The following is a 13,808-nucleotide window of genomic DNA, read 5'->3' on the forward strand; positions in this document are numbered from 1 at the left end:
GTTTGAAATGACTTAAATATATTATATTCCATTTCTGCCTATAGACCACTGTAAATGCTACACACTGATCCTTTAAAGGGTTGGTTCACCCAAATTAAAATAAAAGAACAAGGCTAACTATTGTCTTTCTTTCCTTTTCTCTTGCCATACATATACTTTTGATTGTATCAGTTTATGTTCTGATATATTTGTGTTCATCCAATACAACAGAGGTGACTGAGGTGTAGTTTGTGCTGCTCTCAGCTCTGACATTTAAAAAAACTGAGAGCAACTTGTTTTTTCCAGAAACAGTTCCTCTGTGTGTTCTGGATTGACACTATTTGTGACAGCGGATTAGCCGAAAAAACTAGCTGATGTGTTTGTAATAGTTTCTGGACAATGACTGAGCTTTACAGAACAGAGAAATAAGATACATCATGCTTTGGAAACACACACAGAACCTGTTAACTGACTAGAAAAGTGTAGAACATCACCTGATGACTCTCACGCCACTGTCCACCAGCTTGCTACTGGAAATACTCACTACAGCTCCAAATGTGGATTCATTTGCTGATGAAAACAATCTCCAACAAATGCACTGTTGAGCAACATGTGACAAAAACTACAGTGACCAGCAATTGCAGAAAATTACAGAGCCTGTTTTAAATTTGAAACTACATGCTGTGAGTCACTTCAGTAGGAACCAATGGACATGGAGCTGAGAGCCACAGACAGAGTGGGAAGGTCAGACCGTATTGAGGGACTGACTAACACACTGCTGATTTTGGTCCTTATGCGATTTAAGGATGTAAATTATTAAATGATTATTGATTTATTTCCATTAATACTTTCAGAATATCTATCTATCAACCAAATCTGTATAACCAGAACACTTAAACTTAAAATCAGGGGTGCTAACAAATTTGACCAGAACTGTAGAAGTGTATTATCTTATATAAAACCAGTCAAACCAGAGTCCACTGTGGGAAGACTGGGGAAACCTGTGTCATGTTCATTCAATAATGTTTCCTGTTGATGAGGAAACAGGGGTCAGACTTTGTTTTAATTGCGACATATGTCCAACATGTTTAGTCTGATGTCGTTGAATGGAGACAGGTGGGAGTGGAAGCTTGACAATTTTAAATGAAATCATTATTCTGTATTATTAATATGCCAAACGTAACACATCATTCAACCAGTGAAACAATGCCACTGAATGCCCCCTAGGCTGTGTGGGCCTCATTAAAAAACAGGACCATCTGTCCTGTGCCAAGCATTTTCAGGCCTGCCCCACACAATAACTGTCAATGTCTCTGTCTAGCTCTGTCCCCAGATTTAAGAGTTAAGTGCTGACTATCTTCGTGTCTTCATCACAGCTGGGCATGTTTTAGAATAATTTGTTAGGGATAGTGCTACTTCCTCAGAAAAAGTTTGATAATCTTTACATGAATGATGGAAAAATCCAATGTTTTAAAAATACACCCAGAACCCTAGATACGTCAGCGGCTTCCCTAGACCACTTTGATAAAAACGATCCAGTTCTCACCATTATGTTCATGTTAGCCAGTCTGAGCTCGGTGCTGAAGCGCCCCCTGTGGACAGGACACACATCCTGCAGTCCAGCAAAGGGAGACACGGTGATGGTTCGTCCCACGGGCAGAATTGGCAGGCTGTCACTGAACCCTCCGTCAATCCATGTCTGGTATAACAGAACCAGAAAGCGTGTAAAGACAGGTCACAGAATGTCTACAAGTCAAGACTCAGGCTAAATGATTTGCTGATTTACACTTGATCTGCCGCTACCACTCAAAACTCACTGTCATCGTTACTTTTTTTTTATTATCATGATTATTATGATGACGGCACCAACAGAGAACAATGGAATATCAACATATTCAGAGTCAAAACACTTGATTTTGAATGTGCATAAACTCTGAGTAGTAGTCAGTGAAATGCATCAGTCTTTATGTACTGTTATATGTAGAAGTGTGTTTCTATCCTAGCACTGAAGCCATTTTTAAAAAACACAGTGGATGGGACCATTACCTGTCCCCTGAACTCCACAGGTTTGAGTCCAGCATAGACAGGTACAAAGCTGCTGGCCAACAGAGCCTGGAGAAGTGGGGGACATTTAGTCTGTAAATACTCATGGTTGAAAAGATCAGAGTTGTGTTTCATGAGTAGGGGTGTGTACCTTTATGAGCTCCTCCCTGGTGGTAAACCTGGACACAATGTGGTTCTTGCCACTTCTGGAGTGCGTTATTGAGACGTGGAGGCGGTCAGAGGCCAAACTGTGTGCATCACTGGGCAGAATCTCCTCTATCTCTTCCCTGGAGAGAAACCACACACTGATGCTCATTTGTCACGTTTAATGGTAATGTCCCCGCAGGGCATCATAAATACAGAGACATGTAATTAATACTCAATTTGCTGAACACATATGGCATCACAGCAGATTAACGAGGAATGTAATAATATAGTTAGCTCGTGGTTTGATTTCATTCACAACTCTGAGATTGCAGTTCAAGTCTTAGTTGTGTTGTGAGCAGGAACACTGTCTGGAGGCCGGAACGCAATATAGCTCCATCTGTTGGACACTGTGAGGAAACCCACACACCGATGCCATCTTGACATCCCATGTTGAGCATCATGTCGCCACTTCAGAAAAGCAGGAATTTTATCACTTTTGCCTCCAGGATCAGCACATTATGTTAATTTTCCTTGTCTGTAGAACAGTCCTGAACACAGCCACTGTGAGCTCCACTTCAAATTCTCTGGACACAGTAGCCACAAACCTGAGCCTCCAAAGCAATTTAATGCTGCTACTCAGTTGTTCAATTTAAACTCAACGCTAAGCAATACTTAGAGACAACATGAATTCAAACAAACTCATTAGAGACAAAGAAAAGCAATTAAACTGAATGCTAACATCAGTATACTGAGACGCTCACTAAGGCTGTTAATACAGTCAGTGTGTGGGGGGAGAGATGTGTGGTGTTTTCAAGTTGATGGAGTCACAGTGACAATGCAGGTACAAGATTTACCATGTTTACATCTTAATTTAGCATGATAACATACACTAATTAACACCCACCGCAATACAGAGCTCCGGTAGTTGATGTCACACAATCCTTGCAGGCCACAGTCAAAATCAAACCACCACCATGTTGGCAGGAATAGCAGCTAACTCGTGTCTTTGACTGCTGTAGTTATAGTGAACATGGGGGATAGCTGCTGTGCCCCAGGATGCCAGAATAGTTGGGGACAAGCAAATGGGAAAGCATTTAACTGGATTCCCAAATCTGTAGAACTGTTACAGGGAAAATTCTTCTTGAATTCATGTTCAGCTGTCTCACTGCTCGTGAAAAGCACACTGTGAGCATTGAAGGGTGAGTAATGTTTAATCTATCATGTTTTTCACTATATCGTTCAATTTCTGTGGATTTAAAGTCTGAAATGAACTCTGATGGCTTGAAATCGGCGCTGGCGCCATTCATTTTTGCTCAGGCGTTTCCTGCCAACATGGCAGCATAAACAAACGGAGTCTATACGGCTGAGGCTGATGGGAATGACAATAGTGATGCAAGTATTGACAAATTTATGCCCAGAGTATTACCAACGTTATTAAGATCTATCCAGAGATTGACATGAATGCGTGTACCCACTTTGACAGCAATACATCCAGTAGTTGGTGAGACATTTCAGTTGGATTAAAGACTGACATTACCATCCTTTGAGCCCCTGCTGCTAGTGTGGCTAAAACAATTCACTGCACGTTGTATCAAAATGCAGTCTGCTTCTTATGTTGCTCTGAGGCTCCACAGTGCCCCACTCCCTCTGTCCTGCACTGTCCTCACTGTGCACTGCTCACCAGCTGATATTTAGTTCACACTGTGATGCATCTGTAAGCTTCACGATGCATATCATCACGTTTTTTCCATAACGCAAGAGGTAATTACCGTAGTGTGAGCATGAAGTTGTATCCTGGTGTGACGGCTCCAAACCGCTGTCCTCTCACACTCTCAGCAAACCTGTAGGTGAATTCTTTACAGTGCTGGAAGAGAAGGAAACAAACCCTTAGATGATATTATCTGGTTATACAAGGTTTATTTGGTCACTGAAGCCACATTCACATCTCACACACTCATTAAACTGTTTCATGTCTCTGTGTTGGATAACAGTCTGTTCCAGGATATGACCCGGATCTGACACCTGGAAAAGTAACTGAATAACTTCAGGCAGCTCATATTAGGTAATATGGAGGGGAGGAGAAAGAAGTGTTGTCTTGAATGGGCTGCACAAATGTAAAAAGATTACTAATTAATCAACAATCGTGATTATTAATACAAGGTTACTCAAGGAATCAAGACAAAGTGTAAAAGCAATATAAGACAATATTTAAAAAACTATTTAGAAAATTAGAAATGTAAGAGTAGAATGGAAAATAAAGAATAAATAAATAAAATTACAACGAAAATGTTGTATTTCATATCTGTATCTCAGCATGTCATGTCTCTCAACATCACTATTGTTCATTCAGTTTTTTGACTATTTTTTTTTAAATTTTACTTCAAGAATCTAAAGACAAAACTGAGACAGAGAATTTTCACAGATACACAGATTAACTGCACTATGAAGTTCTATCTGAAGTTATCCATATATCTTCCAAATATGACAGACTTCAGATGTAACTTAATATATTTTTAAGAGCCAGTGGAGTTTAAATTTTAAGAAAATAGCCAGTTCTCCCGCTTGAATGTCTAATCTTTGATGCTGGATCTCAGAGAAGCACTTAACCCTGTCTTTCATTTCAATTAATAAAACTGTCAGCCCAACAGATGAGGAAATAATAATGACAGTGACTGTGAAACTTATGACTACAACTGTTCCCCTAAAAAATCCTTCTAAATTATATTGCCCAGGAAACCCCTAAAAAGCCCCAAGGGCTCACCCATCCCCACTCGGTTATCCACTGCTCTACTGAACAATCTCTCTATGGAATGAATGAGGAGGTGAACACTCTACCTCCAACTTGTCAGGAGCTGTGATCATTACAGCAGCCACCAGGGCCCCGGCCGAGGCCCCCGCGCAGGCCCTGAGGGAGCCCAGCAGCTTGTCCCCGTGGCGGAGAAGGGCCCCCACAGCACCCAAGTGGTAGATCCCCAAGAAACCACATGCAGCGAAGGACAGATTCAGGACTGTCATCTTCAATACCTACACAATGATATCAGTCAGACACAATTCATTACACTTTTTTTTTTACATTTTATTTTGAAAATCCATCCATAATAATTTATATTATCAGTTTTACCTTCAGTGGAATCATATCATACTGTAAAACTGAACCCTGTAGAACTGAATTCCTGTACAATGTTTTACAGCTGGAAACTCTAAACTCAAGTCATCAGATGAAAATCATCTTTATAAGCAAGTATCACAAAATGAAGATGCTATAAACTATATCAACAACTGTCAGGCCAAGGTAGTCAGCTGGAGCTAATTCACATTTATGTCCAGTGCTTTGTCATGTTGATCTGAATCCAACCATAACCTCAACCTCTCAACCACTCATCTGTGCTTTGGATTTGTTTTTGGGGATGGATAGTGAACCTAAAAAGACTTATTTCAGACAGGTTTGAAATTCAGGTGCAGCAAATGATGTCATTTGAATGGTAAGCTTACAAGTGTCAGTATGCTGCTGCTGAAGAAATCCACTTATTCTAATAAAAAGACCTTTTATGACTCTGTGGTGGCCTCTGCCATCTTGTAAGCAATGGTCTGCTGGAGCAGTGGATGCTCAGAGCAGGACAGGAAGAGACTGAATAAGCTGGTCAGACGTGCTGACATCTATCATGAACAACCCCTCTCACCCCTTGCATGAAATCATAAAGTCTATCTTATCTTAAAAACATCTTCAATCTTATCTTTAATAATAATAATTAAACATATACTCAGGTGTTTGCAATGCAGCTTTTCTTAAGGTGAACCTGGTGTGAATGTGAGTTATTTGTGTGTCCATACAGCTTTGTTCAATGAGAAAATCTGTTCAAAAATAACATAGAACGGATTTACTTGTGGCCACATTGATCTGGTTCCCTCCACTTATTAGTCAGCTGTACAGATTTACTGGTAGGGGTAGGTGGCCACTGCCACTTATTTTAATCTTGGAATGAAATACAATGACAAACTTCAGTCACTCAATGTTAAGCATGGGATACGCGCAATTTTTCCATCACCTGACGGGCTCCGTAGTATTCAGAAAACAAGTTTACGAAACATTTACAGCTGAAAGCGGTTTTTGTGTGTTCTTGTTTGTTCCACAGAGCCCGTAGCGGTCATGAAAACGTTGCCTAGTGGATACACAACGTTACATCAGGTGAAAACAAAGCTAGCTAATGACTTAGCTAGCTCAGTTTAGGTCAGAAGCTTGCTTCTGCTAAACTGAGCTAGCGAAGTCATTAGCTAGCTTCTGCTAGCCAGAAGCTAGCTTCTGCTAGCTGGCTTCTGACCTGAACTCATTAGTCATTAGCTAGCTTCTGCTAGCTGGCTTCTGACCTGAACTGAGCTAGCTAAGTCATTAGCTAGCTAGCAGAAGCGAGCTTCTGGCTAGCAGAAGCTAGCTAATGACTTAGCTAGCTCAGTTCAGGTCAGAAGCTAGCTAACTGAGAAGCTCGCTTCTGCTAGCTAGCTTCTGCTAGCCAGAAGCTAGCTAATGACTTAGCTAGCTCAGTTAGCTAGCTTCTGACCTGAACTGAGCTAGCTAAGTCATTAGCTACCTTCTGCTAGCTAACTTCTGGCTAGCAGAAGCTAGCTTCTGACCTGAACTTTAAACAAGCTGAGGAGAAGAGGACATACCGTGTTTACAGTCCAACACAGGAAACGTTTGGCGTCAAGCCATTGTGACAAGTCTTTGTTACAGTCTTCGGACAGTTGACAGGTCTCCGAACAATCGTTACTCTTCGGTCAAATGTTTTATCTTTAATTCGAAAACTCCCCGCGACACCGGAGAACCACTCACGGAGTACCGTAGTCCAGGAAGGGGATACTTCTTCCGCTCACGACTTTCAAAATAAAACGTCATAAGGAATAACTGAGCCGACAAAATTGAAATAATTATCTTTTTACTTACAGGATAAACTGACATTTTTTTGTTCTGTAAATAATATATTATAATAACATATTGTATTAATAATATTTATGTTTCTCTTTGCAAAGCAAATATAAAAGTGAATAAAAGATAAAAAATAAAATAAAATCGAAATATGGTGGGGTGCTGAATGTCCCAAATCAGTTACTGAATTATTGTGGCAGTGACTTTTTGCAGGTTTGAATGGTCTGACAGCAGGTCAGATCAGTGTTAGTTATGGTTATGGTTTTACTCCATTATATTCTATCCAACTTTTCCTCAAGGCATCCAACATTTTTTTCTTTCAGCCTTTATATTGTAGGCTTTATTACACTAACAGGTGATGAACATGTCCAGGCACATTATTTTGATATACATTTTGTGAGGGGTCAGTTCATTCATTCATTCATTGAGTAATTCTAACTCTCCCCTTGTTGCAGCCCTTGTCACATCCACATGCCCTGCAGTTATCCCTGTTTTCCAGCCATTTTCCAATCAGTCACTGTACCTACACCAGCCCTGACACATTGTCTCTCGTGCCGTTCAGCCATAGCTTTTCAGCCACTCTTGTGGACTTTTCACCTCAGCCCAGCCCTTTTTGCACCTCTGTTGTTGATTTGCCTTTGTGATCCTCATTAAAGTTTGTTCAGCTGCTCTAGGCGACATGCTGACGCATCGTTTTGCACATATGACGACGGACTCGCGAGGCCATCAAGATGAATAAATACTTAGAGCTGCATTTTCAACCCAAAAAGTTGTAGTGAAACTCCTACCACAGGATGTCTGATAGTCCTGTCATATAATAACCCAAATAATAGACCAGAGTGCACTTTTATTATTAGCCCTACTTTGTTGTTTTCTCGCCTAAAGCAGTGTCCCTGGAGTGCAATTCTTCCTCTGCTACCACTTCAGTCAGCATTTATTTCCCATGGACCCTCTGCCATCGGAATTCTCTGCGTTTTGCTCTCGCCCTGCTTTCCTGGCATGTCAGCACAAATTTCCCACTCCTTTAGTAGTTGCTTATGATTATGTATAGCCTAAAGTGGATTAGGTGGGTTACACGCTGTGGAGAAAAAGCAGAGCTGAACTCCATAAGAGGAGGCAATGGTGTTAGTAAGGTGCTGAAATAATGGAGGGGAGGATTCAGCTTTGTTGTTTGTTGAAGGGACTCAGAGATGGTTAATTTGTGAACTGCAATGCCATGAGGTGAATTAAAGTGCAATCATAAAATAATGTATATTTGAAAACAGCAAAATGTCTGTCATTGCACTGAGCATAAAGTAAAGCCTAAGGCCTTTCTGGCTTTGGAAATTCAGATATGGTAAAAGTTTAGTGTGGAGGAGATCATGGTGGATGAATGGGTCTGACTGAGTCTTTTTTATTTTTAGTTTAAGTTAGTTATTAGGTCATTTACAGAAAGAAAAAAATATATATATACAGTAAGACATACAGTCTTCATTAAGCAGTACTGATCATTTTAAATCACTGGAGAGAGCAAGGAAAGAGGGGAAAATAATAATAATGTTCACATAGTCGTCCATTTATATATATAAAAAATATGTCTGACTTTCACACTGTTGATAGCATCTCTGCTGTCTGCATTTAAGGGTTTGAAGAACTTATCTTCTGTCATGAAGGGTGTGGTCACAGAGTAAATCTTAAAGTGTTGGCATTTGCTCAGATAATCTGGGGCTTATGTCATCAGTCGATGATTAGCCTGACAGTTATATTGAATATGGAAAAAGAAACACCGGTACATAAATGTTTTATGGGCTATTTTAATGTACAAAATTCCTTTATTCAATTTATTTCCACATAACGTGGTTCAGTAATAAAATAGTATCCACATCACTATCAGCCTATCATCAGTGGGAAAAGTCCCTGGCGTGATGGAGTCCCTGACACTCCACAGCTGGTAAGTGTGTTGTTATTATACTTATATGATGTATCATTTGAGAGGAGAAACCCTGCAGTATATGAGAGGAGATTATTTAACAGTTCATAAAACCTGTCTCACTATGCCTCCAGGAGCTGCTGACTCATTGAAAACTGTTTGAGAGGAAACTTTTTTAGTGTCTCATGATGTCTAAATAGTGTTCCAAAGGCTTCTTCACCTTGAAATGGAAACAGTGAACACAACGTACTACATCAGTCTGTAAGCATGAAAATATCCACATATGTTGAATATTCACACACAACACTAATCGGGCAGCTGAAAATGATTTGAATCCTACTGCATCATATCATTTTATACCTCTACAGCATCAGCTTCATTAAGAGGCTTAGGCCAATTATCAAATATAAATATTACTTTCAGATTTGGCAGCAGTAATGCTGAACAGTCTTTTTTTTTAGTAATATATTATGACAGCAAAACACATAAAATAAAGCAGAGTCACAAGCTTACACCTTAAAAATGGCCAACCAAGGAAATATTTTATTTGCTGGGGACTATTTTCAGCGGCGGATTGATCCACATTTTCTCTCTGGCAGCTATAGTGAGATTTTGGGACAGCAGGACGGTGTGTGTGGGACTGAGTCAAATTAAACCTCAGCATGTGTGTTCATGGTGATGGAGGAACATGTCACTCGGTGTAACAGTTTGGATCACTGATGTGTTTTTAATAGTTTCTGGAGACAGTGGAGCTCTAACTGATAAACAAGATTCAGAGCGACTGACAAAGTGATAACACTGAACAGTCTGACGATGAGAGGATGAAGAGCCTGGGTTGTTACTGCGAGCTCACTGAGTGATGGAGGTGTGGAGGTGAACCAGGAGCACACACAACACACACAAACACACACACCAGGCTTCTTTTAAACAGCGTAAAACACAATTGTCATTCCCAAATATGTACTAAAATGTATGTAGAGCATTAATACATGAAGTATGTTTAAGATTAGCAACAAAAAAAACAGTCAGACACAAATCTGGGTCTCAGATGATCTTGATTAGACCATTTTAGCCCATTTTTATGGTGGATTATTGAATCTAGAGCTGGAAGAAAGAATCCTAGCGTGCCGTATTTTGGAATTTGACTTGTAATTCTCAGGTGAACAGGGAGGGTGATCAAGCACTGTGACTTGTTTTTGGGGCCAGAAACTGCTTTTCCTTTTGATCAGGAGTCAGAAGTTTTGGCACACACTTTTGTCATGTGCAAATTTTCATGCTAAATTTGCTGAACTGTCTCTTTATCAATGGAGACCATTTCTGCTATCATTCTTTGACGTTCGTCGTCTTGGACGTCCTCTCTGCCTTCACTAAATCTTTTGTGCCGTTCAAACACACCTGCACGTGACATGCAGTGTTCCCCATACGATGTACGAAAAGATTCAGCTGCTGTTTCACCAAAAATTTCAAGTTAATGCGTTGCTCAACTTTTAAGCGAATCATTTTCCAACACCTTAGAAAAAACGCGCACTTCAAATCAGTAGCTAGCAGAGAACTAAAGACGTCACTTATTGGAAACTTAACAATGGTTAATATCGACACGTAAAATCCTTTTTTTTTTCTTTGATAAATGTTCCTCCACACTAGCATTCAAATCCCATTCCAGCAAAACACCTGCACTGGCTTCCTTTTGGCATTGAATTGTGTATCTGCTGTGACGTGGCCTTGCCTGTTTATTCTCTGTCTCTTTTCAATCAGAAGCGCAAGGATAGTGACAGATGTACCAGAGAAATATTAACCTTACTCCTTCATTGTTGAAGTACCAACAGAGGTCAAACTTGTGATGCTTTAGCAGTGAGCTGTGATTTAATTATTCCCCTTGATAAAAGAGATGGTAGGTGTTCAGTGGAAAGCCTGTGGCAATGAAGCTTAGCTGTTGAGAGAGAGAGAGCGCATGTGTGGGACACAGTCATCCCAGAGCCCATGAAATTCACGGATAAAAGAAATGAAGAGGTCCAATTTCAGATATCAGACTCATTATTCAGAGCAAAGTTATAATTAAGAGGCACTTTCAGAAAAATGATGGAGGGAACATTATCTGAGTCACACCCACTGTGAGGAGTGGGCTGAATGTTTCTGTGTTTGTGTGGAGACGGGGGGGTAATTATACTTCTCAGGGCTCGGGCCGGCTGATAAAGGCCTGAAGGCTTTTTTTATGGTCAGATTGAGGAGAAAGCAAACCCCCCCCCCCCCCCCCCCCCCCCCCCTTCTATACCACACACACAAGTGCTGTTGGAAAGACATCGCAAGGTCACACAGATAAAGTAAATCTGTTAAAAGATCAAATAGTTCCTGTAGATCGGGAAAAAAAAAAAAGAAAAACGAAAAGTGGAGCCAAAGCGAAGAGAGCAGAGGAATCAAAGTGAAATTGAAAGCGGAGCAAAGAGGCTGAGGGTGCGATGGAAGGATAGAATGTGGGTGTGAGGACAAAAAAAAAAAAAAAAAAAAAAAAAACAGAGACAGACTGGATGTGACGGATGAGAGGGGAGAGGTGATGGCTCGCTGAAAGCCCATTAGGACAATCACATGAACACCATGCAAACATGTACCTGTCATATCACTGCGGATCTTTATAACAGAGTGTGAGGACAAGAGGATTACTCACCTCGCTGGAACATGATTCATCATAATGTCAGTTCAGTCTTAGAGGCGCCTCATTGCAAAGCCCAGATCCTGTGAGACTAATTAAAGATTAGTTACTGACAGACAACAAAGAAAGTTGCTTTCCTACATGAATACACAACAAGCAGCCTTTATTGAATTACAGATTGAGCTCAGGGTATAGTGACAGCACCGTGTCGAGGACGTTAACATTCTGAGGCAGCAGATTTGCAAATAAAAAAAAAAAAAAAAAAAAGCACAATTGCATCGATCACAGGAATAAGCAGTAGCCCATCATCTCAGGCAATTTCTGAAATCTTGCTGTGTCTCCTCGGGAAAATAGAGGACAAACTATTTAAGGAAGGGAAAATTGGATATCCTTCAGGAGGAGGAAGGAGGAAAAACAGTGATTGCGATTCTTGGAACGGATGCTCGAGCGGGGGAGGAAGAAAAAAAAGAAAGAAGAAAAAACTGTGTTCCATATCACATGTAGGCCCAGTCGAAACTCAATCGCTTTCTGCGATGGGACAAGTTTACTTGAGAGAAAAGGGCTAAAAGTTTTTGGGGTCTTGGTGTAATTGGACAGCTTCACATCCAACTACAAGACTGCGGCAGCATTCTAAATTTTAACTTCCATTTGGACATGCCACAACAAAAAAACCAATACACGGGTTTGTTTGTCAGCCACAATGTGAATTACATTCCCTCCTATAATCACATAATCTTTCTCTCTTTGAAAGACTGTTTGTAAATGCTTATGTAGAAACAATCACCCCCATCTCCACCCAGTGTAACCTGTGATTATTTTCTAGATATCTACACCCATTCTGCCCATAATGTGATGGGAGCTCAATAATCATATTAGGTAGGTGGAGGTGGCAGAGTAGTCAATAAACATAATTCATCTCAAGTCAAGGGAAGCAATTTGGGAGACAGTAAAGGAACTATTACATGTAATTTTTACTATACTGTTATGATATACACTGATCAGCCATAACATTATGACCACTGACAGGTGCAGAGAATAACACTGATTATGTCATTACAGTATTCTCCTGAGAAACCTTGAGTTCTTCTACCATTTATCTTGATGTTACTGTGGCACCAAGTAAATACACCCCTCCATGGCAAAACACTCCCCAATGGCAGGGGCCTCGCGGGTGGATCCTTTGGGTCCTGTGGGTTGTGGGGTGGGGCCTCCATGGATCTGGCTTGTTCCATGTTTATCCCACAGATGCTGGACCAGATTGTGATCTGGGGAGTTTGGAGGCCCGGTTAACTTCTTGGGCTCTTTGTCGTGCTCCTCGAGACATTTCTGGTCCTTTTTTTGCAGTGTGGTGGTTGCACTGTCCTGCTGGAAGAGGCCCCTGCTATTAGGGAGTGCTGTTGACACTTTGGGGTGGGGGTGGGGTTTGGTCTACAGCAGACCTGGGCATTGTACCCACATCCAGCCCCTTAGTTGTCCTTGATTGGCCCGCGTAGGGTCAATGGGAAATCGCGAACACGCTATACGCGTTAGCTAACAGACGTTTAAGGAGATGCAAGTTACCTCGTAGCTCTCATACATGTCAGCTCACGCTAGAAAAAAAGTTGATACAGAATGTAGAGTTTTTGACAAGGACTTCTAAGTATTTATTTACTGAGGTCAAAGGTAAAAGTAAATGCTTGGTTTGTGACGGACAGATCGCTGTGTTTAAGGATTACAATTTGAGGCGCCATTACGAGACTAAACATGCTGAGAAATACAAGAACTTGGCCGATGCTATGCTATGTACTGCATAGACGTGAGGGTCTGTGTGATGTAAATTTCCTCATCTGGCTATCCTCTATGTAGATGTATGCATGCAGGACAAACTGTATGACGCTGCAGGAAGTATACATACACACACCACGCATTGTCAGCATGTGAGGACATACAGTATCTGCATAGATGATAGATTGCATTTATAACCTGCGTCGCCATGTTTTCCTCCTGATCCAAACAAGATTCAGATCACATATTAAGAGACTGAACAGGGGTCTAACTGGACATTAGGTTAACTATCTCTGGAAGGTTAGAATAAAGAATTCTTGTAGCTCTCTTATCACCAGAGACATTCTTTGGCTAGGGCTCTGATAGGCCCTGCATAACAGGCATAGAATGTCCCTTCT

At 40.9% G+C, this 13,808-nt stretch overlaps 1 protein-coding gene across 6 annotated transcripts in view; it reads right to left on the reverse strand.

The window, feature by feature from the left end:
* The window catches only part of pnpla4 (patatin-like phospholipase domain containing 4), a 79,224-nt gene extending 72,203 nt beyond the window's left edge, over positions 1–7,021 (reverse strand). For all 6 annotated transcript variants that reach the window (XM_051065860.1, XM_051065859.1, XM_051065858.1 and 3 more), the window contains exons 1-6: positions 6,835–7,021; positions 5,005–5,193; positions 3,939–4,033; positions 2,174–2,309; positions 2,026–2,091; positions 1,526–1,678 (exon numbers count right to left, since the gene is read on the reverse strand). In XM_051065860.1, the coding sequence (XP_050921817.1) occupies positions 1,526–1,678; positions 2,026–2,091; positions 2,174–2,309; positions 3,939–4,033; positions 5,005–5,184 (630 nt within the window). In that variant the 5' untranslated portion in view covers positions 5,185–5,193; positions 6,835–7,021. The remainder of the gene's footprint in view (positions 1–1,525; positions 1,679–2,025; positions 2,092–2,173; positions 2,310–3,938; positions 4,034–5,004; positions 5,194–6,834) is intronic.
* Between the last annotated feature and the right edge of the window lie 6,787 nt (positions 7,022–13,808).

Source organism: Lates calcarifer, linkage group LG7_2, assembly GCF_001640805.2.
Source record: "Lates calcarifer isolate ASB-BC8 linkage group LG7_2, TLL_Latcal_v3, whole genome shotgun sequence".
Classification (NCBI taxonomy): Eukaryota; Metazoa; Chordata; class Actinopteri; family Centropomidae; genus Lates; species Lates calcarifer.